At 41.6% G+C, this 25816-nt stretch overlaps 1 protein-coding gene across 3 annotated transcripts in view; it reads left to right on the top strand.

Moving 5' to 3' along the window:
• The window catches only part of LOC147024758 (glutamate receptor 4-like), a 584244-nt gene that overhangs the window by 375906 nt on the left and 182522 nt on the right, over positions 1-25816 (top strand). For all 3 annotated transcript variants that reach the window (XR_015059188.1, XM_085885009.1, XM_085885010.1), the window contains exon 12: positions 23319-23517. Coding sequence is in view for 2 of the 3 variants with exons in the window: in XM_085885009.1 (XP_085741135.1) it covers positions 23319-23517 (199 nt within the window). In the remaining variant the exon portion in view is untranslated. The remainder of the gene's footprint in view (positions 1-23318; positions 23518-25816) is intronic.

Below are 25816 nucleotides of genomic sequence, written 5' to 3'. Positions count from 1 at the left end.
TGTTTCAAACCATTCCCAGAGTTCCTCCACAGCTGTAAAGACATTTACAAATTATGCACACAAGAGAATCCCAATGATACACACCCCCTCAGGTGCCAGACAGGTTTCATCACTTGGCAAATCATCAGTGACAGCGCAGACAGAAATGCATACCAATGAGGCTCCCAAGCATGGACCACATGTAAATGGCAAAAGCAGTCAACATATAAATGAGGAGCTGTGGATGAACTCTGGGAAGGGTTTTAAACAGTAAAGGGCTGACCTTGGGTAGCCCTTCATGGCTACTTTATGCAGCTTCTTCAGCTGGAAGGGCATGGGAGGAGACATGCATATACAGTATATCTATCTATGCATCTATTTATGTATATATATATATATATATATATATATATATATATATATATATATATATATATATATATATTAATGTTTTAGGCTGAAGGTTTCATATTCAGAGTTGTTGCTGACTAAGTCAAAGCAGAAAGTATAGCATCAGACTAATGATTATTTGAAGAATGCAAATTTGCTATCTTCTATTAAATTGCAGTTCAGAATTGATCCTGACTTCCTGCTGAGCGAGAGGTTTGGATGGAGGGAGAAAATAGCTAGTCAGCTGAGATAGAAGGTTTGTGCATTGGGGCGTGGAGGTTTTCCAGAAGAAAATTATGATTGTACAAGGAAAAGGAAGCATTTACAAAAGAGTGTGTACAAGTACAGAATATTCATGATTCATGAGTAACGTTAACTCTGGAGGAGAATGAATCTGAAGATGAAACGTTTACTAAAGCAGAGTTTGAGAATAATATCTGATTAAACTGTCCACTGCAATATATAGATGAGAGTGGTGATGATTTTTTTAAGTGGGGTGGGGCTGCAAGAGAGAAGGTAAAAAAGAGGAGAGGACAGTAAAAGACAAATGAAGACAAATGCCAAAGGACACCACCTCCTTCATCGTGCTCTCATGCTCTCTGATTTAGTGATAATATGTTGAGGTTTATTTTTAATCCTGATATCTCAGAATACATTGCAATGGGATGGTGTGTCACAGACGTGGGACTTGCAGCCAAACAAGGTGAACATTAATAGAGAAGATTGTGGATATGTAGAGGTGGTGCCATGAGATAGTATTGTCATTATCTTGAAGAATTAAAGTGAAGAGTGTGTCTGGACAAACACCAGGAAGCAGTTCTGTAAATGAAAGGAAAAATCGAAACAAAGGCATGAAGGTAAATGTAAAGATTGGAAGGCTTAGGCTTAAACAAGTTGACAAGGAGTTGAATGAACGATTGCAGCCTGTGGAGCTACAAATGGTTAGAATCCTGAAATGGGAGCGGTGCAAGACCAAGAGGATGCTCCCTGTCTCAGATGTGAAAGCAACACACTCTGAAACTGGTCTTTGTCTCTACATTCATTCTTCTTATATTGAGCACTCAGGATGTTGACCCTTAATTACCTCTGTCACCAACGGTGGATGGAGGTTATGTTTTCACCCCTGTCTGTCTGTCTGTTTATTACATGACGAAAAAATGTTTTCGCCAAGTATGTTGGTCTGCGGTGTTTGTCTGTTTGTCACATGATTTTTGGCCACAGTTTTCAAGCAATCGTTCTGAACTTTTTTGTATATGTAGGTGACAGGCCAAGGATAGCAAAGCATAATTTTGGTGAAGATCCGAATACTACAATTTTTAAAAGTGATTCTCCACTATTGAGGGATAGGGTCAAAAACGATATGTTGCACAATATCTCAAAAGGTTATGGATGTATTCGGATGAAACTTTGTGGACAATTTGGGTGAGTGACAAGGACGAACTGATTCATTTTGGTGAAGATTCGATTCCGGATCCAAATCCGAGAATTTTTCAAGTGATTCTTCACCATTGAGAGATGGGGCCAAAACTATGTTTGACATGGTATCTCAAAAAGTTGTGAACGTGTTATATTATGATAAATCTCGGAGGATGAGTTTGTTTTGTGAGAGGAACAAGCCAATTTGATTTTGGTTAAGATCCGGATTCAGATCCAACCTATCAGTGGGATACAAAATGTATACTGTTCATCCTGGCAGAGGTATGTGCTCTACCGAGTGCCGTTCTGTTTTTCCAAGCGTTACTTTATCAGTGATTTTTCATGTCTTTGTTTGTTTGTTTGTGAACAGGACATCTCAAAAAGTTGTGGTTGGATTTGGACAAATTTTGGTGGAGAGCTTGGGCATGTGACACGGATGAAATGTTTAGATATTGGTTAAGATCCGAATCCGCATCTGCATCTGAGAATTTTAAAAATGATTTTTCACCATTGAGGAGAGGGTCAAAAATGATGTATAGCAGGATATCTCAAACAGTTGTGGACAGATTCAGACAAAACATGGTGGACAGGCTGGGGATGTAACAAGGAAGAATTGATTCGATTTTGGCAAGATCTGAATCCTAATCGGGATCTGAGAATAGGTACAGTCCTGCATTGGAGTCATCAGAAGGGACTCGAACAAGCAAAAAGCAAAGATGAAGTCATCAGGAGGAACCTGTGTAGGATTCCCATTTCAGCTGCTCCTTCTCTACCCTCAAACCCATGCAAGCACAGCCAAGTGAGCCTTAAAAAAAAATTCTGGCTGCTAGACTATGTGTCCGATTAAGTTTGAATTTTAAACATTTATTTCTCATCACCACTCTAATAAATGTGAAGTTTCATGTCGATTGATTATGCGGTTGCAGAGAAAACATTATTTAATATTTTCTTCAATCCAATATTGTTGCCAAACCATGCGACCTATCAATTATTCCTTCACAAACTTGTACTCCCAAACCCACCCAAGTCGGTCATACGTATAAAGTTTCTCCTCGATCTGTTCAGCCACTTCAGAGAAGAAGATTTTTCAAAGTTTTTTTTTGCGTGACTGAACAATCTGGCTGCCGAATCATGTGACTGATGACGTCATCAAAAAATTTCTGTGGACCATTTTATCCCTAAATGACCCTCAAAATTTTTCATACTTACCAGATGTAGCGTTCTACATATGCAATTATGACGTCATAACGAAGTCACCCAAGACGTCATCAAAAAAAAAATCACACTTATTCCCCATGAGGAGTACTTGCCACGTGCCAAATTTAAATTTTTTCCTTGGTGTGGTTTCAGAGATAGAGGTCCAGAGTTTTTCCGTTTTTCCAACATGGCTGCCACACCATGTGACCTATGACGTGTTAATTATGATTATAACATTCTGTGTGAGTAGTCACACCTATGGTGAAAATTTCCCCTCTATCCGCCAAGCGGTTGCGGAGAAAAACACCAAAGTTCCATGCGGACAAACAGACAGACAAACAAACGGACACAAGTGCAATACCCTCTCTTTCGGCGAGGGTAAGAAGCTGATTAAATTTTTGTTCAGGTCCGAATCCAGATCCGGCCTATCAGTGGGATACAAAACATAAACTAATCAGCCTGGCGGAGGTATGCACTCTCCCGAGTGGCCGTTCTAGCTATTCATGCACTCAAGTAGGGTGTTAATCTTTGGCTTGCAGACCAAGATCCGACCTAACAGTTAGCAAGAAGTATTTAATTTGCTGCCATAACCTGACCAAATTTCAGTGTCATAATGCTGAACTATCATTTACCATCCTCCTCTCTGAATCTTCACTGGTGTGAAAATATACAAGACATCTCTTCTTAGCAGACCCAAGAGACCTTTCACACACCCAATAATCGTCTTTTTTAAGACACTGTCCACAGAGATAAAGCCAGGTGTTCAGTGCAATTGCTCTGAGACAGTCTTTCGTACAACTATTTGAAATGCAGGAATTTCCTCTCATTGTATTCCCTGTTTTCAATCTACCCCATCCCCACCCTCATTCCATATGATGTCATTATCCTTGAAGGAATCATTGTTTTCTTCATGCATCAAGTCATTCTTTTATGGAAACAACACGAAAAGTATCGAAGCATATGCTTAGGTGAATAATCACCTCATCCTGACAATGTTACAGAAACAACAGCACATCTCAACCAGGATTAATTTGTGACATCAGTACTTGGTTGGACCTCATTTAGCCTCAACAACAGCTTGGCACCTCCTGGGACAAGGATCAGATAATTTTACAGGTATATTCAACTGGAATTTCTTTGAGCCCTCGCCACATCAAACATATCTTGAAGGAAACTCAATCATGATTCTTTGCATATTTTTTATGCCAGTATTCTGCCTCCAAGGTTCCAGCAGCTCTCAATTGGATTGAGATTTGGGTTGTTTCCATGCCAACACAAAAGTGAATGCTGGTAATCATGCAAGTAGTGTTTTCCCTTAATTGAAAGAATGTACCTAAATAAAGTTGAAAAGACAAGTATTTGTAATAAACATTGTATGATTGGACATAAACCTTTTGACAGGTTGAATCAATATCATTGCACTCATTTAGCCATGTGGCAGGAAGCAGAATCGTGTTGGAAAATGCAGCTTTCAGCCCTAATGAAGTCATCTCAGATAGAAGGCTTTAACTGCTCTTCAAGGATTTGGATGTAGTGCTGAGCTTTCTCAGCACTGGAATCAAGTCAAACAGGCAGCCCAAACAATGGCTGAAAATGCATCCCCACACCATCTGGCCTTGCAGATGTCAGGCAGTACTTCTCATGCAGTCAGGGTGGAATTATTCTCAAACATGTCACCAACGAAACTGCTGCCTATCTAAGCCATACAGGTTGAACCGTAACTCATCTGAAAATATCACCAAGTCCTGTTTACTTTCTGTCCAATCAGTACGCTCCTGAGCCCATTTCCGGCAACATTTTTGGTTTGTTGCTCAAACAGTTTCTTTTGAGGCCAACTGGCAGAGAGGTACATGTCCGAGAAGATGATTTCAGGCTGTACAGCTGCTCGTACTGGATCCAGAATGGTCCTCTTCGGCCTACTTTAGAATATGATGTTCTGTTTCTGAGGCAAAGGCACTTCAATGTTTGATCTCATGAAGTTGAACAACCCCTCAGGAGTTGAGCCACAGTCAACTGTTTAAATTTCACTTTCTTTCGCAGTGTTAATTCTATATTCTCTCTCATTTGGTAAGTACAATGATGAACGATAACTGGCTCTTTGTAAACATCTTGCTTTGATCATGTGTTTTCTGAAAGGTGCAACATGCAGGTATTCAATTTCTCATCTTTTTTAAAACTCTCACAAGAATATGGAGTTTACTATAGTCTTCTTTTGATGACCTCATAATGTTCAGAAATGCGCGATGAAATAATTTTTTTCATTACCATATGTGTATTTTGAAACCATTTACATTAAATTAAGTATCATAGAAATAACAAAGCTGGAATCTGCCTTTTGTCTCTTTGTCAAGGGTTTATGGTGAAATCTGCATCTTTCAACCTTTCAGACGAATAGAGGAAGTCTCATAGATATAATAAATCTCTCATGTTGAGTAGCTGTCCAACAGGATGGTGCAGAGGTAGCGCACTTAACCTTGGACTGTCTTGCCAGGGTTCTATTTGATAAAGCTGTCTGTAGCCTGGTTTGCATGATTCCATTTGACTATTAACTGTCAGATTGGTGCTCACAGGAAGGCCATTGCCTCACAGTATGCACCATCCCTCGGGTGAACGTTAAGCCGGGTGTGCCATCTATTATAATTAGTTTGTGGACCTTAAAAACCCCTCATTGTCTTTCATGAAGAGTAGGCAAATTATTGCTGACACCCTGGCCAAATTCTAAAGTACGGTATTGCCACTCTCAGTCGAACCTCAGGCCTCGACAGCTAGTTCGTGAAAGACTTGGGTGAAAAACTCTACCCGGCCATCTTCATGGTGGGACTAATTGGCAGCAATAAAGAAGTAGTAGTAGTAGTAGTAGTTGTGTTAAGCAGTCACTTGCAAATACTTTTGCTATCAGTATTAGGATGTCCTGGTATTCTTACCTGTCTTATTTCCTACTATTACTTTCTTTTAAAACATTGTATATAGTTCTGAAGATCTGTGCTGAGGAGATGGCTACCCCTCTAATCATATTGCTCCATTACACCTTCAACATTGGCATTTAACCAACCATATGGACAATGTCAGGTATGTCCAGAAAGAACAAATATAATCACACCCAGCCAATTACCATCCAATCAGAATTCTTCCAATAATTAGCAAAATCATAGGTGTTGTATAGTGCAATCCTGCAAGATTTGAAAGCAAGTCAGCTGATTGTGAGTGCTCAGTTGAAGTTCCACCAAAATCCCTTTGTCACAGCCCTTGTCCAAACAAGAGCCAAGTTCCAGAGAATAGATGAGAGTTGCTGCCTTTCTCATCAAACCAACATTTGATTGAGTGTGAAGCCAAGGAGCATTGGTGAAGCCAACATAATGGATGATCAATATGACAATCCTCCAATGGCTGGAGTCATACCTTACACATTGGAAGTTGCACATGGTTGTCTTAATACATTCTTCATAACCCTTTGACATAACAGTAGGAGTTCCTTAATGGAGTGTCTTTGGCTCAACCATCTTCAGTTGCCTCATATATGGCCTTATCTCCTTTAAAATGTAAGGCGTGAAGCTGGTTGATGACCTCAATGTTCAGCCATATTCATAAATCATAACACCTCTGATAATGTAGCAACACATGCCTGTCTGCTGTAATACCTTGAAAAAAAATATCCTTGAGTAAAGTTGAAAACTGGCAAGGTACATCTGTCTTTGAGAAATGTTAGATATCTCCCACATGAAAGATCCCAGCCAGATACCATGGTCTATCAGTTGCACCACAATCCCAGAGGCAATCAGTGTTTACATTTTGGGATGTAACCATTGATCAGAAGATGACCTGGTCAGCACATCAACATTATGGCTATGAGGCAGATACAAGGATGAGAACACTGCAATGTGGTCCTCGCCTGATCTCAAAGTCTGGTGTTGGCTTCGTGGTTAGGTTGGCTGACTTGGGATCCTAGGTCCTGAGTTTGAGCCCCGTTGGCCACTGAATTAATGCCAGGTGGGGTTGATTCAGCCTGTCATCCTTCCAAGGTCGGCAAAATGAGTACCAGTGTACCGGTAATAGGGACACTGCATCAGCTGTGTAGCTGCATCCCTATCCAATGATGCAACCAGTAGCCATAAGGCTACACTCGAAAGAAAGAAGAAGAACCTGATCTCTCACAGCCTTTCCTGTATTTACAATGCCAAAACAGGAGTGTGATGGCATTCTCATCAGATGTTTGGTTGGAAGCATCTAAAATAACACATAGGAAGTCCAACTTCAACCAAGACGGGGCTGCTCGCTTCATTGAAACATCAAAATGTCAAATCATAAATCACTCTCTTACCGGTGTTCTGTTACTGTAGCTGTGTGTGCACGACATCATATGTATAGGAATCACTGCAGCAACTCGCTACCCTGCTTCCCTCCCAGCCTGATGACTTGTGCCATCAAAACACACAAGACTGGTATTTCATTGCCCCGCCATCTTAAAGTTTCAATCCACGTTGCAAACCATCCTGACATGGATTTACATCATTGCTCCTTCATTATAGGGGATAAAAATCCTGGAATTCCCTTCAAGATATAATCACAGGAAAAGAATTCCCATGAGGAAGGCAACAGTGTAAAAAAAGAGAATATCCATCATCATAATCTCAGAACAACTTGAGATGGCCATGAAGTTCTGTCATAAGTAGCATCAATCACATCTCTGCATCTCATAAGTGAACAATAAAAAGAGCAATTAGAGATTGCAGACTCTCGCCAGGACTTGTTTTGTATGGTGTGTTGTGTGGTGTTTGTGTAGGTTTGTACGGTGTATTTTGTGTGACGTTTGTGTATTGGTGTGTTACGTAATTAATAAGAGACATAATTAGAACTGCCACTTTATAAATACTGGCAGTGATGGCCTGTTCAGCCATTTCAGAGAAGAAGATTTTTGAAGTTTTTATTTTTATTTTTTTAAAAAACAATATGGTTGCCGAATCACGTGACCGATGATGTCATCAAAATATATTTTGTGCACCATTTTATCCTGAGATGAACCTCAAAATTTTTCATACTAATCGGATGTAGCGTTCTACATGTGCAATTATGACGTCATAATGAAGGTACCTATGATAAAAAAAAATCACTCATTCCCCATGAGGATTACTTGCCATGTGCCAAGTATTCAGAGATACAGATGTCCACAGTTTTTTTCCGTTTTACCAACATGGCTGCCACACCACGTGACCTATGACGTCATAATTAGCATTAAAACTTTCTACATGAGTAGTCGCACCAATGGTGAAAATTTCGTCTCGATCTGACATGCGGTTGCGGAGAAAAACACGAAAGTTCTGTGCGGACAAACAAAGACAGACAAACAAACAAACCCAAATGCAATACCCTCTCCTTCGATGAGGGTAATAAATGAAAAGCAAAATGCTTTGAGATCTTGAACTCTTGAAGGCAAGTAAGTGATTGACTGTTCTATGTTATTGTGAAATGATCCCTAATTTTCGACGAGATTTGGGGATTAAGGAAAAGTCAGGTACTGTTGTCTGAAAAGATGTGTTTTGCACTCCAAAATATCTCTCTGTCACTTTCACACCATAATTGTTTCTTGTCAACTCGCTCTCATGCTTGTTGGGAAGTCATACGTTGGGAGCACATGCTTCATACACCGCAGGAAATTACCGATTTTTATCCCCCGCCACGTGACGGAAGGGGGATATTGTTAAAATTTTACCAACCGACTATTTTATAGCACCCTTCGTCGTCCGCAGCCTGATGGAGTACTGCTGTCCCCTCTGGGCTGGTGCTCCTGCCTCCCACCTTTATCGGCTTCACGCTGTCGAAACCAAGGCATTTCGGATCATTGGCATCTCCCACGATGAGGCTGAGTCTTTGGGCCTCTCACTCTCCCACCGCAGGCTAGTCGGTGGTCTTTGTCTTCTACCATCTCCTCTCCAGCCTCCCCCCCTGCTCTCTCTGCGATTTGTCCCCACCACATTTCCGCAGGGCCCTCAAGGTCCGCCAACAACCCCCTTCTGGTAAAACGACCAAAATCACGAATCACTGCTCACCTTCACTCTTTCATTCCTCTTTTTCCCCACCTTTGGAACAAACTCCCTCACTCTATTCAATCCTACTCTTCCCTCCAGACCTTCAAAACAGCTGTTCACCACCACCTCTTATCATCCCCCATCCAAATCCTCGATCTTTTCTACCCCCGATAATCCACCCAACCCCACCTCCTTCAAATTCCCTGCTTTCCTTCCTGAAAGTCCCTGTAATGTCCATCTTCTATTCCCCATGTTCCCCACCTGATCCCTCTCCCTTCCACAGATCTCCTAATGCCTCTGTTCCCCACTGTTTTGTCCTTCCCACTCCCGCCTCTCTTGTCTCATGCCCCCCCCCCTTGCTGTGCATTGTGTGTTAGCTCTCACACGAGCCTCGACAAGGTATACAAAAAAACAAAAAAACCCTAACATCCTTCAGCACCTTGAGGGATAAATACGTTTTGCATTGCTCTCATTGGTGTGGGTTTGATTCCCGTGGTTGCCTCCAAAATTTCCGATGGAGTGGCAAGCTGTCCAGGGTTTGTTCATAGCCACAGAAATATTCACAACTTGTCTTGGGATTTCTGATGCTCTGTCAAGAGTATGGACCACCACCACCACCAACACCAAACCTCCACTGTTAATGTCAATAGACGTGGCATGGAGAAGTTAACAAAGCCAGTTGTGACAGCTGGCTTAACCCCTCTAAAATAGAATCCATATTGCAGATACCGAAGGTAGATTAAAATCTTATAATCACAAAATATATCGATCTGCCACGTAGAATAACTCCCTTGCAGTGGTCTGTCTGAAGGCTATTGTTGTAACAGCATTCTTGTGGCAAAGACTACAGTGGGTTACTTACCATTGCATTCCTAAACAATAGTGCCAGCAATAACTCACCTGTTGACACTGTTGGATCTTTAACATCCACCATTTAATGCTACCAGATTGTACTTTCAGCTTAATGTCTGTCTGATGGACGGTACACTTTGTGATACAGTGTCATGCATGCGGAGCACCAATCCAACAGGTTATAATTTGGCTGAGAATCAAACGCAGACGAGACAGCTCAAAGGTAAGTGTGCTACTTCAGCACCATGCTGTTAGATACAGAATGACTACCGGATGATTATTATTATTACTAGATTTGGTGGTTCAAATTTGACCTGGACCTATGTTTTAACTGAGGTAATGTATACAACCTTGGTAGGAATCACATCACTTAGCTGTGCAGCCAGTTGTCTGGATATTTAAAACAGGCTTGATGTTTATATATTTTTAAGAAATTCATAATAATCTGCTGTTCTACCATCTTAATTGTTATCCCACTTTCCAATTGGCATCACCTTTATTTTCAGCAAATGCATTAAATCAGAAATCAGGTGATTATGAGTATTGGTTGAAATAATGTATTGATTGAAAAATAGTGAAAAACATAGCAGCACATCAACCAAATCGAGATTTTAAGTGAGAACAAAGGCTCACATGTCTGATGCTTCAGCCACAGAGTGCCTTCAATTTTCACTCTGCAAAGGCACATTTGCCAACACTTCATGCACTCCTTTAGTGCTTTGAAGGTAAGTGGGGGAGGTAAGTTGGTTGGGGAGTGAGGAGAGGGTTGAGGATAATCGAGGGGGAGAATTTTAGGGATTACTTTGGAGAATGAGAGGAAGGTAGAGGGAAATTGAATGGGGGGGGGGGGGGAGAGATGGAAACATGGTTGAAGCACATGTCTGCAAAGCGGCTGGGAGACTTATTGGGGACAGAGTAACTTTTCTAACACCATAAAGACAAATTTTCTCAAAAATTAATAATTCACATGTATTATTTTGCCTTTTATGAACAAAAGTTGAGGACAAATTTGAACCAACCTCATAATTTAATTTAACTTGCCTTTAAGTTAAATGACAAATAATTTGTATCAAATTACATTTAATCCTTCACTTCATTTGGAGAATGTGAAGTAACAGATGGGCCAGCAAGTGCAAAGCCAAAAATCCCTGCTAGGTATTGCTTACATCCTTCCTAAATTTAGCTCAATCACTCTAATCTTGGCGGCCAGGTTACAGATATCTCGGCCAATTGATTTAGGATCTGCAAAGGTTGAGAAGCCATGAAGCACAGGTATTGGTTGATGCTTGTAATGTCCCTAGAAGCCACTTACTGGGGATTTTGACAAGAGATAACCCATAAGGTCACTACTACCCATGCTCAGCCATAGATCAACTCTCCATGGAATTGGAGCTCGAGATAGATAGATATTTGTGGACCAAAGCTCTAGCTCGCATCATGAAGTGTAAATCTAGAGAGCGCTCACAACATATTGTACGTATTAAAATGTTGAGTCTTTTGGTATAGAATGTTATTTGGAACGCAAGTATGAACTTGAAGTTTTAAGATGTAACTGCTCATAGGCAATGGACAATAGAATCACACACACCCAATTAATAAAAGTATAATGAGTTGATGGAAAATTTTTCAGGCCACAAATGTATGTGAAGGATGTTTAGGAAGAGTGTAAAGTTGAGTATAAGGGAAAGGCTAATCATTAGATAAGTGAAACATCACTTGTGCTCCACCGCCATTCATAAATCCACAAAGGAAGAAGATGGTCGCCTCCACAATAATCACTAGAAGATCTGCTAAGTTGGCCTTTTTATATTTTCAAGTTTAACCCATGACTCATGATTCTGGGATCCCCAGGTTTATCCTTCCTCATGATTTTCCATCCTCTCAAAGTATTTCCTCATGCCATTGATCCACATCTGATTTCTGTAAACTCCACCATGAGTCTGATTCCTGAAACTGTTTAAAAAAAAATAAAAGTAAACTTTTCCACTTTCTCTCCAACAATTAAAAAAAAAAATTCATTTAAAAATGAAAACTATCTCAGGACATTTTAACAGTCTGGCATCCTGATGTGCTTACTAAGATCTCTGCCTTGGTATACAAGACTGCGTTAATTCCTCGATGTCTGACTATGCTCATGCAGTCACTGCATTGCTATCGGTGGCGCCCTCTCATCTTCTGTCCCAGTAGAGACTGAGTGCCCCAAGACGTTCTTGGGCCTAGTCTTGTTCCACTTCAACATAAATGATCTGTGTGATGTTCTGAAAAACCCTCTCTTTCCTTTTTGCCGACGACCTGACATTTTGTCGTACAGTACTCCATCCCACTGACAGATGCACAGCAAAAGCCCCACTCCCTGCTGCTCTGCAATTGATTAGATGCTGGTCTGATAAATTGAAAACATGTCTTGCAATCTGGAAAGTCTCACAGTCTCACCATGTAGCTCTAGAAGGATAGTCAAACGAACTCACATGTATTTCCATGGTCAGCCACTGGAAGAAGTTCCATCTCTTAAACTTATCAGCATCACAAGGAGCCATATCTACTGGGCTGACAAAACAGCAAAGCTGGATAAAAAGAAGACTTATGTGATTGTGAACAAATACACAAGGTGATCCAAAATGATGTGCAACTTTTTAAACAGTTGTCACAATTTGACTTAATTTTCTTCTTTTGTTTGCAGCACAAGGCCGTGTCCATCAATGGCTGAGGGCATGGCTGTGCTGCTGATGCAATGCCCTCTGTAGGTGAGGGCAGGAATTTGGTCATGGTGCCAGCGATAACTCACCTACTCTTAGTGAAGGACACCATGGGAGCTTTAACATCCACCAGGCTAGACAGCGATGTATGTGACCCAAGGAGTCTAGGCCATCATGTCAGCCAAGTCTGCAAGTGTGACCCTCTTTTTATATTCAGGTCAGGTCACCTAAAAAAACAAGGTTAAAAGTTTTTTTTCCCTTGAAGGGCTTGAGAGCCTTTCCACAGATTTCCTTCACTTCAGTCGTTTAGCAGACAAACATGTACCTGTTCTTCATCTCCCTGAAATATACTCCTCCCAAATCATTAGTTACAGTGTGCACTTCCTTCACTTTGCACATTTTTGTTGACCATCTCAGCCATGTCTTATCTAGAAAACCCAAACTGAACACACAAGTGGACATCTAGATGAGTTATTTTCGAGGTCATGGTAAGAGAGATGAAGGAAGGTGGGAAAGTGTGGGAGGTGTGGTGAGAGAAGGGAAATCAGTTTGAGAGTGGAGATGAGTTAAGGTAGGAAAAGGAAGGAGACAGGGAGAGGAATTGAAAGTATGAACTCAACCATTAATTTTTCCACCAAAACAATAGCGAATAGCTATTACAGTAATGCCTTAGTTAGTGTGGTTGGATAATGAAACGTATTATATATTTAACAGAGCTAAAGTTATTTCAATGCTTCCATTTTCTAACATTATTGAAAGATATGGAACTGTATGCAAAACTATATTCAAAGATGCCAGAGAAGTTGCTCTTCTCTGTATGTGTGTTCTTGGTAGTTGTGCGACGACCTGGGTGATGTCGATCATAACACACCCTTCAGCATAATACAACCAATGTCATCGGCAGATTAAATTATCTGTTTGTTTGTCTTGTTTTCACCTGCGAGATCACTTTGGAGTTCAGCTGGGACAGCATACGAGGGTGAACTGGACGTAGGTCGTACGGTCGTTTTTTGTGTGCAAGGTAATCAAGACTCATTGCTTACGGATACTCAGCAAATACTCAAATGGCCTGCGTATTACCTGTTTTCTCTTAAAATCATGCACATGCATACAATCTGCTGTTCTTCCTACAAGTCCCTCAGTTTGAATGCAGATAATGCAAAGATTATTCTTGTAATACTTCCACCACCCTCCTTTCCTGTATCAAAACAATTCTTGTACTGCATTAGATCCTGTTCCCCCCACTGCTTGCCCATTTGCTCAATTTGTCTTGAAATTAACTCGATTTGCTTTTTTATGGTTTGAAGCAGAAGATGTTATTTATAGTATTCAGTGTGATAACTTGGAAGTATGCAAAGAACATTCAACAAGTATCTAGAGTATGCTGAAAGTTTTTGAGTAAAGTTGTAGCCTGGTATGATGTCATCTTGATACCAAAACCTTTTGGACTAACTTACACAGGAAGGTTTTGTACTGGATGAAAAGGTGGTCTGACATGAAGTCAATAACTGACAAGAGCAAAGCTTTTTTCTTCTTCTTTTAAAAACACTTTTACTGATCATTTTTTTATTTATGACAGTTTTACAAGAACATACCCTTTTAGAATGAACGATTGCTCTTGGTGATCAATCCTTTTACAAAATATGCCACACGGGGGACAGGCTTGGGGGGGGGGGAATTTCAAAATCAAAGTGTTCCAAAAACAAGAATAATGGACAGTTTTATAGCTGCCAAGTGTTTTTTGGTATACATTGGCGAAGCTCTTGTCCGAGCAAGAACATAGAATGGATCATGATGTCATAGATCTGTGACTATGGGACTGACTCAATCGGTGAACGTTCCGTCCTGGATTTCTCCAAATGGAAAATCCTCCCTTCTGGACTTGGTGAGGACTAACTTTCCCGCAAATGTCTTCTGCTCTTATTCTGGTTCTTCTGATCATATGCTTGTGAAAGTCAATTCTCAGAGAGCTGCCTCACTGCCAGCGAGACTGGCAGTTCACTCAAGCAGATTAGCAGGGACTGCAAGGAGCCGTCCCTCTTCAGGACTGGTCTCCCATATCTACTGCCCCTGATCTTAACTCAGCCTGGGAATTGTTCCACAGAAACCTGCTCTCCCTCATGTACAGATTCATCACATTTAATTGTCAATTATTCTACCCTTCTTCCCACCCATAGTACATTGATTCCTGTGGTGAAGCAGTTGCTCTGAAACAAATAGCCTTCACTTCCTTGAAAGCAAACCCAACCAAGGGCAATCTCAACTCATTAAACAAAGCCTGCAACAATTCTGTATCCACTCTCAATGGAGCCAGAAAACAACATCTGTCCAACCTCAACATTGAACTTTCAAACTTGTCTTCCTCCTCTAAAACCAGGTGGTGACTTGTTAGGTTTGTTTCCAGAGTATACTCCCCCTCCATCCCTTTCCTCTCTTCAAATGCCACCACAGCCCACTCTATTTGTGAGAAGGCCGAATGCCTCAATTCTGTGCTTGCTTTAAATCTTGTGTTCCCAACCTCTCTCTCTCTTCTTCTCAGTCATGTTTTCAGTCAGTCAGTCTTCCCATACCCAACTGCTCTTGGACTGTCTGTCTTTTGCACCTGAGAAGGTGGAGAAGTTTCTGGAAACCCTTGACTCGTTTATTAGTTTCTTTCTATCATCACCAAAGTCATGGAATCCATGTTCACAGTTCATATGAAGTCCTTACTTTTCTCCAACGGCCTCATCTCAGATCATGTCACTCCACATTGGACATGTTGCTCATATTCTCCCAACAATGGATGGAGGTCCTCAATGTGAGACATGAGATCAGGACCTTCTCTCTCGACATATCTCGAGCTTTCGATAGAGTCTGGTATCCCGCATTTCTCTCCAAATTCTCTGCTTATGGCATCATAGGCGAGCACCACTCTTGGGTTTTTGAATTCCGCCACTCTTGTAGCCAATGTATGCCTCTCAATGGAATATTTTCGTCTCCTCTCCATGTTAAGGCTGGAGTCCCCCAAGGCATTTTTCTAAGCCCAGTCCTATTCTTAATCTTTATCAGCGATCTCTCTGACACTGAAATTCCCTTTCATCCATTCGCTGATGACTCCATCCTCTTCCATGATATTCCTCATCCTTCAGATAGACAGGCAGTAGCCTCTCCCTTCAGAACTTGACGAAATGACAAGCTGGTCAAACACTTGGAATGTGTTTCATCTGTAACTCTCAATCTCTGTCTCTGTCTCTGTCTCTCTCTGTCTCTGTCTCTCTCTGTCTCTGTCTCTCTCTGTCTCTGTCTCTGTCTCTCTCGGTCCCTCTCTCTCTCTCGGTCCCTCTCTCTCTCGGTCCCTCTCTCTCTCTCCCTCTTGGTCTCTCTCTCTCTCTCTCTCTCTCTCTCTCTCTCTCTCCCTCTCTCTCTCTCTCTCTCTCTCTCTCTCTCTCTCTCTCTCTCTCTCTCTCTCTCTCTCTCTCTTTCTTTCCAAAAGGACCATATGACAAGCCCTCCCATCTACTTTCTTAACAATCCTCTTGAGGAAGTTCAGTCATTCAAACTCCTGGGTCTCATGATCTTTCGTGGGCAAACCACATTTCAAAGTTTTCCTCCAAAGTCAGTCACCGACTTGGCATCCTGCATCGCACAAACTCATTCCTTGGCACACCTAAACCCCGATCCACCTACAAGGCCTTCATCTGCAGCTTGATGGATTTCTACTCTCCTCTCGGGATTGGTACCCCTGCCTCACACCTTGCTCAGCTTGGCATCATGGAAACAAAATCCTTCAGGATGATTGAAATCTCCCGTGATGAAGTTGAGTTGATGGGCCTATCATTTTCCCATCGCAGACAGGTCGGTGGCCTCTCTGTCTTCTACCATCTCCTTTCTGCTCTTGCACCTCTGCTCTTTCCGTGCCTTGCCCCTCCACCAACTCCAAAATCCAGAATCGCTGCTCATCTCCGCCTCCTTCCAAATTTCCAGTTTTTCCTTCCAGAGAGTTTGCTTCTTTTTCCATCATGTCCACCTCATGTATCCTCCCCTATCCCTCATTCCTCCCTAAACCCATTGTTTGTCCATGTCTCCCTTTGTTTTGTCCTACAACCCTGCTGTTTGTGTCCCTCCCCTCTCTCTTCTGTTCCTTGCGTTCTGCTGTGTCCTGATCCTTTAACTGTTCTCGTGCTTCCACGAGCCATGATTGTGCATGCAAAAAAGGAACAGTAGAAAGAGAGGAGGAAAACATATGTATCAACAGCAGAGATAAGGGCCAAAAAATAGGAGACTTTGATAAGTAATGGATGTATGGAAGAATGAGGGCTCATGGAGGACACAGTGGGTGGATAAGATGGTTACAGCCCCAAACACTCAGGAAGGAAAAACTGGAAACTTGGATTGAGGTGGGCTTTGGGAGGGTTAATGGGGGTGGAAGAGATTATGCTTTTGGATGGGGGATGATCTGAGGTGTTTGAGTACAGCTGTGTTGAAAACCTGGAGGGAAGCTTGAGATTGAAGAGAATGTGGAAGTTTGCAGCAAAGTGGGAAAAAGGAGGAACGAATGAATGGAAGTGAGCCATGATTCTGGCTTTTGGGAATTTCACCAGTAGCAGGTTTTTTCTGGCAGATTGCACGCATACTGTAGAAACCTGGTGAAGATGTGTACAGATCACGGAAAAAGCAGAGGGTGCAAGACTAGAGGAGGCGGTAGAAGACAGAGAGACCACTGACATAGTTGTTGATCTGAGATGATCAAATAACCGAACAAATACAGCACTCGAGTGGAGTCATCAGGAGGAACCTGGATAGGATTCAGGTTTCGGCTGCTTCTCCTCTACCCTCAAACCCATCCATGTGCAGCCAAGTGAACCTCACAAAAACTACTTGCAAGAGTCATCGTTCCATTGACAAAGAAAAAGAAAGAAAGAGAGATGGAGAACAGACAGAGAGAGAGAGATGGAGGATAGAAAGAACATAACACTCACTCACACAAACACACACACCAACAGAAAACAGCTACACTATATACCAACAGAGAGCACGCACACCCTCCCCTCACCCCCCACTCACACCAGTAATACCTTAACACTTCTTACCTTTGGAGAAAAGTTGGAGAGGCATTTGGAGAAAAGGAAGTCTTTGATGTCAACTGCAATGATGGATTCCATGACCTTGCTGATTGAAATAAAACTGGTCGGTCTGTAGTTGAGGAAATCAGTTTTGCACCTTGCTTATACAGGGTGTTTATGAAGTAAGTGTCTATTTCAGTGAAAAGGGGTTACGTGAGTAAAATTCAAACATAATGCAATAATGTCGGACTGGCTTGTAAAATTTTCTTTCAACTTCTCTCTGATGTCTTTGCATTTGTTTCCTTTAGTATATAGTGTTACCACCATCACATGCTCTTGCACATTCATCTTCATGGGGTTTTGCAACAAATATCAATAAAAAAATCATTAATTCACTGAAATAGATACTGCCTTTATAAATACCCTGTATAATGTGATCATGTTGGCTGGCTTACAAGCAGCTGAAGATGACCTAGGGTAAATTATATGGCGAACAGAACAGAAAGAAGATGTGTAAGAGCAGCAGAGCAGGTTTTTAGGACACTTGATTCGATGGCATCCAGTCCAGATGCAGAATCAGAGTCAAGGTTTGCAGAATTGCAGAAACTTCTCCACCTACTCAGTTGCGAAAGACACTGAGCGCAGGAGCAGTTGGATGTGACTGGGTCAGGAGGGTACAGAGAGTGAGGGTTTGTGGACACAACATTTGGAAGTAAACACAATATTGGGGCATTTGGCCTTCTCATGAGCAGTCGGCTGTGGTGCCAGGAAGGGTACTGCAGGATTTTGTGAAAGCTTCATTAGTCGTTCAATTTGTAGTAAATTAGCTGTTATAAAGTTCAGTATGTGGAAGGTATCCTGGAGATATTGGAGAGATTGTTGTACAAGAAAATGCAGATATATTTTGTATGTCAAGAGGAAGACAGTTTAGTCAGAGGGGGCAAGTACCTGTTATTTATTCAAAAATGATGGCATTTGATGGACCATCCCCATGTTTCCCTTCATTTGTTCCAATCGTCTTTAAAAATGCCTTCTCACTTTTTCCTTCCATTCTACAAACTTCTTATACCCTCCTTTTCATTCAATCTCCTCTCCTTTCCCTTGCCTAGATTTCCTTCATACCTACCAGAGTGCATACATATCCCCTCATGTGAAAGCTGTTCCCTTGAATGTAGTCAATTTAAACATAAGGGCAATACCCCTGGGTGCTCACCTCGTAGAATAATGATATTGAGGTGGAAGTCAACATGGGACAGAATCATAAAAATGTACCAATGGACCAATGCTGTAGCCAATACCTTTTTTTTGGGGTGGGGGGGGTGCAAACCACCCCTGCCCGTAAATCCCCTTAGACCCCGATTTTTTGAAATAGCGTGAACAAACTTTCATACATCATGGGTGATGAAGGTTGTGGTCAAGTTTCATTGAAATAGTGTGTAGTTTCAGAGAAGAAAGCAAATACATATTTAAAGTGGGTAGGCGGTGGCAACCCCCATTACACCCCATGAGACCCCGATGTTTTTAATGGTGTGAACAAACTTTGGTACATCACGGGTAATGAAGGTTGTGGTGAAGTTTCATCGAAATTGTGTGTGTAGTTTTGGAGAAGAAAGTAAATACATATTTTGGGGGGCAACTCCCCCTTACACCCCCTAAGACCCTGACTCTTTTTTTAATGCCATGAACAAACTTTGTTACGTCATGGGTGATGAAGGTTGTGGTCAAGTTTAATCAGAATCGCATGTGTAGTTACTGAGAAGAAAGCAAATAACTATTTTGGGGGGCAACCCCCATAGCCCATAGACCCCCTTCGTGCCCGATTATTTTAATGCCATGAACAAACTTTGGTACATACAGGGTGATGAAGGTTGTGGTCAAGTTTCATGGAAATTGTATTTGTAGTTTCAGAGAAGAAGTTGCAAGTATTTATGGACAGAAGGATGGACAGATGGACAGACTGACTGACGGACGACGTGCCATCCCATAAGCTCCCCGGAATTATGTTCCAGGTGAGCTAATAATTTAGAGGAATGAATCCTTACGTGTAGGTTTTGCTAGAGTAGGTGAAAAGAGATGCCAGGTAATGTAAAGGAAGAGCAGAATGTTTTGTTTGAAAAATTTAGAAAACAATTCTTTTTTTTTTCTTAAATATTTCTTCCATACGAGTTACCGATATATGTTTGTTCTTTCAGTTTAAGAAAGCTCTGGTTCAAATTCACACCTTATATGAGCATTAATTACCTTTTTGAGGTTGATGAGCTATGCCAGCCTCTAACTTGGGTCACGTTAACATATTGGTTTCTGTTCTTTATGGGAGCTTTAATTCCCCAAACATTCAATTTGACTTTGAAGTTTAACAGCACAAGGTGAATAAGCAAGGAATACATTTAACGGCCAAGGAACATTTTGTGGAGGTGAAAAGGATAGCAAATGTATTTAAAGGAACGCTCATACTGGATGGTAATGTTGCGATAAAGCAGGGAGTCTAAATCTGGCTCTTGGTGAAGGAGATAACAAGGGATGAAATAACATTCTAAAAATATGCACCCAAATTTCACACCTTTGGAATAATCTTGTGAGTACTAACACCGGTGAGGTTCCTGGGAAATGCTGATTAACCTTTTTACTTCTAGGTCTTGTAATTATTTGACCACTTTAACATCACAAAAGAAACACAAACTAAACGATTGCAAGAGGTATACATGTATTGCACTTATAATTCACAGCATGGAGTGCTCACCAGCAAGGCAAACACAGGAGTCCATGTTGCTCTATTCATTCCTGTATTTGTCTTTCGTGTTCCTTCTCTGTCCCTATGACTCAACCACCTACATTTTTCACCCTCTTAATATTGCAATGAAATATTTTTTTAATTGCAAAAAAGCATTTTGTTTTTCATCCGCTTTACATGTCCATTTCTACACATCTTCTATAACTTTTTATCAACATTACCAAATCTGTAGCTGTAAGCCCTCCTCTAATCTTTTTTGCATCGCTCTGACAAACCATCAATCCCTTTGGATTTTCTTCTTTTTCAGGCCAAAATCTTGGCTGTGCTGTTGCACATTTTCATACTCGGATTGCATTTTTGTTTCTGAATCTTTTGCATCTACTAGCTTCACCTTTATCATTTTAAAGGCATATGCCCCATGCCATTCCTCGAAACCTCAACACATACAGTATATAGCTCCATGTTATGCACGGGAATACGAAAAATTTATATTTGGTAAATCATACCCTTTCTTATTGGTTTTAAATTCAAAAGGTCAAACACAAAGGAATGCATGAAATAATTATGAGAAGACAGAGTTAAAGGACAGAGATTTTAAAAGAATGGCTGAAGAGGTTGGGCGAGTAGGACAGTCTAAACTCTCGAGGTATGCACACTCATCTTTAAACTGTCTACCCTGCGTTCAAATATCAACACAGTTATAAGCTGTCATCCTGGTGTTTCACATGCATGTTTCACATCAATGTGTGCTCTGTACATCTAAGGACATTAATCTGGAGGACCAGACCATCTGCCAACACTCAACGTTGCTGGACGTTAAGTATCCCACTATGTCTTTCGCAAAGAGTCGGCGAGTTGTCACCGGCATCCTGAAAAAATTTGCATTCGGGAAGGAATTAGAAAATGATGCAACTAGCGAGCTGAATCGAGTGCAATATGCATTCGCTAACAATAACTCATGAGGTTTGGGAATGGGCAAGAAGTAGGAATTAACAGTTTCCTGCCCACACTTATTTGAACAACCTTCCTCTCTCTTTCTCAAAAAATGTGCTCAGGGCCATTTGATCTCAAATATATATTTTTCGAAACATTGCTCAATATGTTAACATGTTGGTAAACGAATAACGATTGGAGCTGCATCGAGATCTTGTGAGTTGGTTTGGGTGATTTTTTCCGAGACTTACCTCGTGATGGTAATAGCCAAGTTCAAACCCAATGAACTATGTTGATTTGTCCATTGTCTGCTGATTTATTTGTAATTAATGTAAAAGTATGCGGTTGTCTCATCTCACATAACCTATGACACTGTCATCTCATGTTTGTAATTCATGTAAAAGTATGTAGATGTATAAAGTATGGAGATGAGTGGACAGCATAGAATGGAGTTGGATTTGTTGGTCGTGAAGAAGCAACAGCTATGGAGGATCAAGGACTGTAAGATGGTCACCACCCAGCACAAACCTGTGGTGTTTGTTGTACGCATGAAAAATGGACAGTTAAGAGCAGGGGTAGGAATATGATAAGATGGGAGAAGTGCAGGGACAACGTCGCTGTGGAGTACAAGGAGAGGCTGAGAGCCAAGTATGAGGAACTTCTTAAAGAAGCCGAAGGTTTGGAGGAGTAGAAGTATGAAGAGGTATTTAGAGGAATTTCAGAAGTTTTATGTGGAAGAACATCAGGAAAGAATACATCGTATAGAAATATAAATCAGGTATGCTGGACTTAGGAAGTAGCAAAGGTAGTTGGTGAAAAGAATGCCATTTGGAAGAGGTCTGATGCAGAGAAGCTCTCGCAGCCCACTCATGTTTATCATGGTGATGGTGCTAACAAACAGGAGGGTAAACAAGAAAGGTATTCTGGGGAGGATTCTGTATGCGGACAATCTAGGTATTGTGGCAGATGCAGGAGTTTGATCCCTGTTCTGGGTGTGTATTTTTCCCACATTCACATATTAAGCAAAATATAAAATAAATTTAAAGGGAAAGTTCTCATGCTTTGCATAAAGACAGCCTACCTTTACAGTTTGGAGATGATGGCATTGACAGAGAGACAACAAAAGAGGTTTCAGAGGAATTGGGTCAGGAGGATTGTATGAGTGAAGAGGGTGGATAGATGCAGGATGGATGAACTGAGGGAGGAGATTGGTGTGCAGATGAGCTTGACGGAGAGATTGGAAAAAGCCGGCTGAAGTGGGCTGGTCACATGGTGTGGCTGAGGGAAGAGAGAATGGCATAGAGAGTGGATAGTTTGAGGGAGTGAGCTGGAAGGAAAACAGGTAGACTGCAGTTGAGATGGGAAGATAATGTGAGGAGGGATATCTATACGATGGGGTTGTTTGGAGAGTGGATAAAGTTGGCTGAGGACAGAATGAAGTGGAGGAGTATCATGCTCAAGGCAGGGCAGAAGATTGGTACCATAAGACCTCACTCCTTCTGAAGGGAAGAGAAGGACATATGGACCGAGAGAAGATACAGTATTGAACAATTTCAAGACAAAAAAAAAAAAAGAGAAAAATATGAAATGACATGTTTAATGCTGCCGAGCACTGTCATCGTAATTATTTAATTTCACTTAATGAATTATTTCTTAATATATTCAACTGCGACCAAAAATGTTACTTTTTAATTCTACATATACAGCTTCAAACTTCACAACTGCCTATCTTACACATACTGTGTTGTTTAAATTGGTCATACTCACCAACATCAAACTTCATTTTGTCCATTGTTACGATTTCAATTTTTCATCTTTTATTCATCCTTCTGCTGTTTGGCCTTATGAAATAACAACCTCAAATTTAGATGTTTCCCCCCCTCCCAATAAATTTATATGATGTTGCCTCATATTTTTGTAATTGATGGAGTACACTGAAGTCTCCTGATGCCTTTGTAATCCACGCTATTTCGGTGAAATCAATAAATGCCTGTTTTTTTCATGTTATCCTCAGGGTTCTCTTCACAGCTTTCTGCTGTTCTCTTTATATCTGATTCAGGTCTGTGCCAGGACGGATTGTGGGCGGTGTTTGGTGGTTCTTCACATTAATCATCATCTCATCTTACACGGCCAATTTGGCTGCATTCCTTACTGTCGAACGCATGGTCTCACCAATAGAAAATGCCGAGGACCTGTCAAAGCAAACAGAGATTGCTTATGGAACAATCGATTCTGGATCCACCAAAGAGTTCTTTCGTGTGAGTTTACAATGTCTTTGTGCATTTATATATCATACTTAAACGTATTATTTCTCCATTCCTCATAGTTTTTCAAAACAGTGATTTAGTGCAACAATTCTCAACATTTGTAGTCATGTGAGCGGTCTGAGTGTCTTTCCCCACCACCCCCGCCCCATCCCTCCCACAAACTCCCCCAATCCCCCACCACGATAGCCTCCTGTACTCCTTCCTTCGAATTGAGGTTTTATTGTCGTTTACAGCTTCGACAGTCAAACCAAGCTTTTCAGAGGTGAACACTCTCTCGAGGCTCATTAATAATAATAATTCTGCATTAATTTGTTAGAAAATTAAAACAATACAGTGGAAAATCGATATAACGCTAAGCGTTATAGCGCTTGTACTGATATAACGCTCATACACCTTGGACCCCAAAAAATACTATTATTTCATGTTTAAAGGCAAAAAAGTGAGACAATAGAGACAAAGTTAGTCCAAAATAGCGCTAAGTGGCGAAAAAAATTCAAGCTGTCATCGCCCTGTGTTGAGTTGACATGTGGTGTGAAAATACTCACGAGCTCTCATCTTCTCGCACCTTTCCCATATAAATGGCGAAGCTGAGATGAACAAAATCAATTCAATTCAAATCATCATAGCATCCGTATCTCCTGTAACTCACGTTTATGTTCCCTTCTAACACAGTACACAACGTAAGTACAGTACTGTACTGTACAAGATTAACTAATGTTCGCGTGCCCTACCGCCCACATCCTTTCGGAAGGGTTGCCAACAACTTAAATCTAAGCTCCCGTTACATCTCCTGTACCAGTTCTTCGACATCTTCATCACCTACCAGCCGAGAAATCTTCAAATTTGTTAGTTTTCTTTACTCTGTTCAGTTCAGCGCCGCCATTGCCGAAGCGGAAGTGTTATTCCATAGAGGAGAAGCTACACATATTTAAACGGATACGGAATGGTGAAACTCAAGCGACCATCAGCAAGGATACAGGCATCGCCGGTTCAACTCTAAGAGGATGGTTGAAGGATGAAGAGAACATCAAGAGCTTCATCGTCACTGTCAACTCCAATGAAGGGATGAAGAGGAAGAGGGTCAAGCTTGGGAGGGATCAGGAGTTGGACCAGGAACTATTCAATTGGTTCTGCAAGTCTAGAGAGCTTGACATATCCATCTCAGGCACCATCCTCCATCAGGCCAAGAAGATCAACACGGATCTTCACAAGGAAGAGAGAGGTGAATATGCTGACTACAGCTTAACCAGGGGGTGGCTGCAACGCTGGCAGGATCGACATGGGGTCCACATGAACCAACAACATGGAGAGGCCAAGTCTGCAGACCTTGAATCTGCCAAGAACTACCTCTCTGTCTTCAATGAACTAATTGAAGACAACAACTTCACAGAAGACCAGGTTTTCAATGCAGATGAAACTGGTCTGTACTACAAGACCCCTCCAGACAGAACTATGGACCTGGATGACAACCCATCAAGAAAGACTGGACACAAGAAGCCAAAGGACAAAGTCAGCCTCCTTCTCTGTGCCAACAGGTCAGGGTCTCTGAAGATGACCCCGTTGGTCATAGGGAAGTCACTAAACCCCAGGTGTCGACACCATTTCAACAGATCCCTCCTTCCCTGCATTTACACCAACACCAGGAAGGCTTGGATGACATGAGCCTGTTTCAAGGACTGGTTCTTCCAGAGGTTCTGCCCTGCTGTGCGGAAGCACCTGAGTAAGCTTGGGCAAGAAGAGAAAGCTATCCTCCTCATTGACAACGCCCCATCTCATCCATCAGGAGACATCTTAAAGTCCAAAGATGGGAAGATCTTCCCTTCCTTTATGCCCAAGAACACCACCAGCAAGATCCAGCCTTTGGAGCAGGGGGTCATCAACTGTTTCAAGCTATTCTACAAAGATCAATTATGCGAAGCTATGGCCAGGTAGCAGAAAGAGATGACCGTCTTCCTCAAGGCCATGGACGTTAAGAAGACGATGGAGTTTGCAGGGCCAACCTGGGAGAAGGTCACCAAGGACACCATCATGTTGTCTGGGTCCTCCCAAGTCTGATAATGAAGAAGACTAAAATGGGCTCTCCAAGGAGGAGGTGCGCAGGTCTGCCATCACGGGCCTCAACCTCGCCCCTGGCACATCAGCTCTTGATGCTCTCCAGGCCTGAGTTGATCAAGAAGAAAGAGACCTGGCTGAAGAACTGCTCAGAGAAGAACAGCTGTCGACTGGAGAGGAAGAGGAACCCCAAGAGGAGTCGGAAGAAGAAGAGGCACCAGTTGAACCTCTCCTCCAG

Source organism: Eptatretus burgeri, chromosome 6 (genome assembly GCF_056783735.1).
Source record: "Eptatretus burgeri isolate ZD-2024b chromosome 6, Ebu_testis_v1, whole genome shotgun sequence".
In the NCBI taxonomy this organism is placed as follows: domain Eukaryota; kingdom Metazoa; phylum Chordata; class Myxini; order Myxiniformes; family Myxinidae; genus Eptatretus; species Eptatretus burgeri.
Note: the sequence above shows the minus strand (reverse complement) of the source record. Positions and strands in the feature narration are given on the sequence as shown.